At 30.3% G+C, this 3,617-nt stretch overlaps 1 protein-coding gene across 1 annotated transcript in view; it reads right to left on the bottom strand.

Annotated features, from left to right (window-relative positions):
• LOC108762193 (glutamate receptor ionotropic, kainate 5-like) overlaps nt 1–3,239 on the bottom strand; it is a 12,715-nt gene extending 9,476 nt beyond the window's left edge. The window contains exons 1-3 of the mRNA XM_018509096.1: nt 3,099–3,239; nt 2,810–2,989; nt 2,458–2,675 (exon numbers count right to left, since the gene is read on the bottom strand). Coding sequence (XP_018364598.1) covers nt 2,458–2,675; nt 2,810–2,989; nt 3,099–3,229 — 529 coding nt within the window. The 5' untranslated portion in view covers nt 3,230–3,239. The remainder of the gene's footprint in view (nt 1–2,457; nt 2,676–2,809; nt 2,990–3,098) is intronic.
• Nucleotides 3,240–3,617: the final 378 nt, after the last annotated feature.

Here is a 3,617-nt window from a genome sequence, read left to right as displayed (position 1 = left end):
TAGCTAATTAACTAAATGCGAGCTGTATCAAGAATGAAATCATTAATAGACAGTCATTAAAAACGTAATAACGGTTTCATATGAAGACTTACCTCTGCACACCATAACCACCAATATTATAAATTAAATAATTTAAAAATATTAATAAATTAGAAATATTCATATTCTTCGTAAGAAAATAACGTTCGCAGTGTCACAAACAAAGTCAAATTGTGTAAAAGAACACTAAGTGAAAATATTAAGAAAGGAAACAACATTGTTAAAAGTTCTCGAATTAAAAACAATAAAGATAATCGCATGAGAATAGTTACAAGAACCAAACATTACATAAAAATCAAAATTTATTAATTATGCTCGTATATGCATGGTGCAAGAACTCAGTATCTGATTTTAAATTTAACCCATTATCTTGCATCTTAAATATTAAGCATTTCAGACACTAACCTTTTCCCATAATATCTCATCATCCAAAATCTCCGTGTAGGCCAGTTCCCAGAGCCAAAAAATCGAGCTAAAAAGGAAATAATTGCCAACAGGCTGTTTATTGATTTAAATGCTTTATTTAGACGTAAATAATGTAAGTTTCATTTTGCGTCCACGATTTCAGAGCGGAAGATGGTAATATAAGCTAAAAATGGTACGATTTTTCACTTTTTATGCTATATCTACGAAACTATGCAGAAATTAGTAAAAGTCGTTCAATAGTTTTTTTCTCTATTTTCGTACGAATAATTTGAGACCAAGTAGAGCTCTGTGCGACAAATAGTTTCGGAGATACGGTTGTCCAAAGTTTCAGTAAAAAAGATGAAAAATTGCTTGAAAATGTCCATTTTTTCTATTTTACCTCCGCAAACGTTTTCAACGTCTCGGACGAGGAAAATACATATAAGATTGTTTGAAGTAGATTTTATGACGAAAAAAATGCGACTATAAAGAGCCCTCTGCGATTAACAGAATCGGAGATATGAAGTTGTGAAGTTGGGTCTAAAAGCGGTTTTTCTTAGATATCCACTTTTTAACTTATAAATTGCACTTTGCTTACACAGAAATTTTTTCTTGTACCAAATAAGTGCTCAACACCTCCTTCTTCTTACATACAATTTTGAAAATACCTCTTTTTATAATGCATGGCACGATCTTCCTGCGCCACCGTTACACGGCTAACGTTTCGCGCGGGAAATGTAAAATCTCGTTGTAATCCAATAAACACTTTTGTCAAGTGGTTGTTCGACTTGAATGTTAGTAGATATTAATTGATATTGTTCCAGAACAAAAAATCTCTGTGTAAGCAAAGTGCAATTTATAAGTTAAAAAGTGGATATATAAAAAAACCGCTTTTAGACCCAATTTCACAACTTCATATCTCCGATTCTGTTAATCGCAGAGAGCTCTTTATACTCGCATTTTTTTCGTCATAAAGTCTACTTTAAACAATGTTGTATGTACTTTCCTCGTCCGAGACGTCGAAAACGTTTGCGGAGGCAAAATAGAAAAAAATGAGCATTTTCAAGCAATTTTTCACCTTTTTTACTGAAACTTTGGACAACTGTATTTCCGAAATTATTTGTCGCACAGAGCTCCACTTGGTCTCAAATTATTCGTACGAAAATAGAGAAAAAAAACTATTGAACGACTTTTACTAATTTCTGCATAGTTTCGTAAATATAGCATAAAAAGTGAAAAATCGTACCATTTTTAGCTTATATTACCATCTTCCGCTCTGAAATCGTGGACGCAAAATGAAACTTATGATATTTACGCCTAAATAAAGCATTTAAATCAATAAACAGCCTGTTGGCAATTATTTCCTTTTTAAATGCTAAAGTGACTGGCCTAGTGTTCAACCAATCAAATTCATGTTGGAATTGTAATCTGTGTTCAGAGATCACAGACAAATTCCCGCTCTTCTTATTAATGTCATTTTTATGTTCGTTAATTCTCGTCTTTAATTTACGGCTAGTCTGTCCGACATAAGAAGCATTGCAATCCTTACAATTGATCTTATAAACAACATTCTTCCTAGATTCGTGAGGAAGAACATCCTTTTGTACTTTTATAATACCGTCCATTTTGTATACTACATATGGAATATTAACTAGAAATATATTTATACCTTTGATTCACACACTAATTACTGCGCCAATTAAGAGCCTTATAATTTAAGGCTCTTAATTGCCCTTTTTTAGTCGTTCTTTATTTAATATTTATTATCTAAATATTGTAATTTCTATTTTTTATATATTTTAAAATTAAAAAATGATTATAAAGTATTGAAGAACTAATTTCAAAATTATATGTTACTTCTAATTCTAAAAATTAAATTTTTTAATATGATGTCAAATAATTGCAATTTTATTTTAACACGATATTTAGATTTATCTCAATGTAAACCCATTTTCTAACAAAAATGAACAATATTTTCATCAGTTATTTACATACATTAATTTTCTTACACACCTTGATTGCACAGGTTTCCAAAATTATAAAATACGTGTTCGCTGAGAGATATATTTTTACGTTTATCTTCATTCTGTATGAGAATACTTTGTGTCAAAAAGGTGCATAAACTCAGTAGTAGACACATACTCAATATAACGCACCATATTTTCCAAGAGAAAATTTTTACCATCCATATATTATCATATATCGTTTCACGGTGAATATATAATTGAATTCTACAAAATTATTTTTAAATTATAATAATTATCTTATCAATCATATAACTTAATTGTTAGATAGCTACAACACTGCAGTTTGAATAAATGTTAAATCAGATAAACACTTAAGAAGCTTAATAAATTAAGCTGACCTGTTTGTCCCAAAAGGTATTGAAAATTCGGTAGCTATGAGTTCCGGTGAAAAGCTTAGTAGTCTTGCTATTGCAATAGTTTCATTGCGAAAAATAATAGGTAATAATCCGTTTTTAAAAGACAAGGTATCTTTTTGTGGCACACCCTGGTCATCTGAGTTTGCTTTCACTAGCTGTAGTCTAAAAATATGAAATATTTTTTCGTTACTTTATATTATTAATTATGTTAAAATTTAATCTCACAATGCAACATTTTATTCTTGCGATGTGGTATATGATGCATTCTTACGTAAAATTCAGGGATTCGGAAAGTAGATTCCATATTTCTCCACAGAATCCTGTAATCTTCATATTGTTGTCGTAAAAGTGAACCAAGTACTGCTCCTGAAATGTATAATTAATAAAGATTATATTATTCATCAATTTATGATTTTTGTGATACCGTTATTTAACAAATCTATTTTTAAATATGAAAATAGATATTTTTCATAGCATCATTATTTATATTATTATTTCTGACGAAAATAAAAATGATCGGAGCATAAGTCTAACATAAGGGGAGAATAACAGAAGCGTAAAATACGAGGTGTGATCAAAAAGTAAGGTGACTTTTCATTTTTATAAAAAAATATTTATTTATTCTTCCAAAATTATGTTATCCCCTTCAAAATAATCCTCCTCTGATACAATGCACTTGTGCCAGCGCTTTTTCCAGTCGTCAAAACACTTCTGAAATGCACTTTTGGGTATTGCCTTGAGCTCCTCCAGCGATGCAGCCTTAATCTCCTCAATCGTCGCAAATCTTCGT

This window comes from Trachymyrmex cornetzi, unplaced genomic scaffold, assembly GCF_001594075.2.
Source record: "Trachymyrmex cornetzi isolate Tcor2-1 unplaced genomic scaffold, Tcor1.1 scaffold28, whole genome shotgun sequence".
Lineage (NCBI taxonomy): Eukaryota > Metazoa > Arthropoda > Insecta > Hymenoptera > Formicidae > Trachymyrmex > Trachymyrmex cornetzi.
Note: the sequence above shows the minus strand (reverse complement) of the source record. Positions and strands in the feature narration are given on the sequence as shown.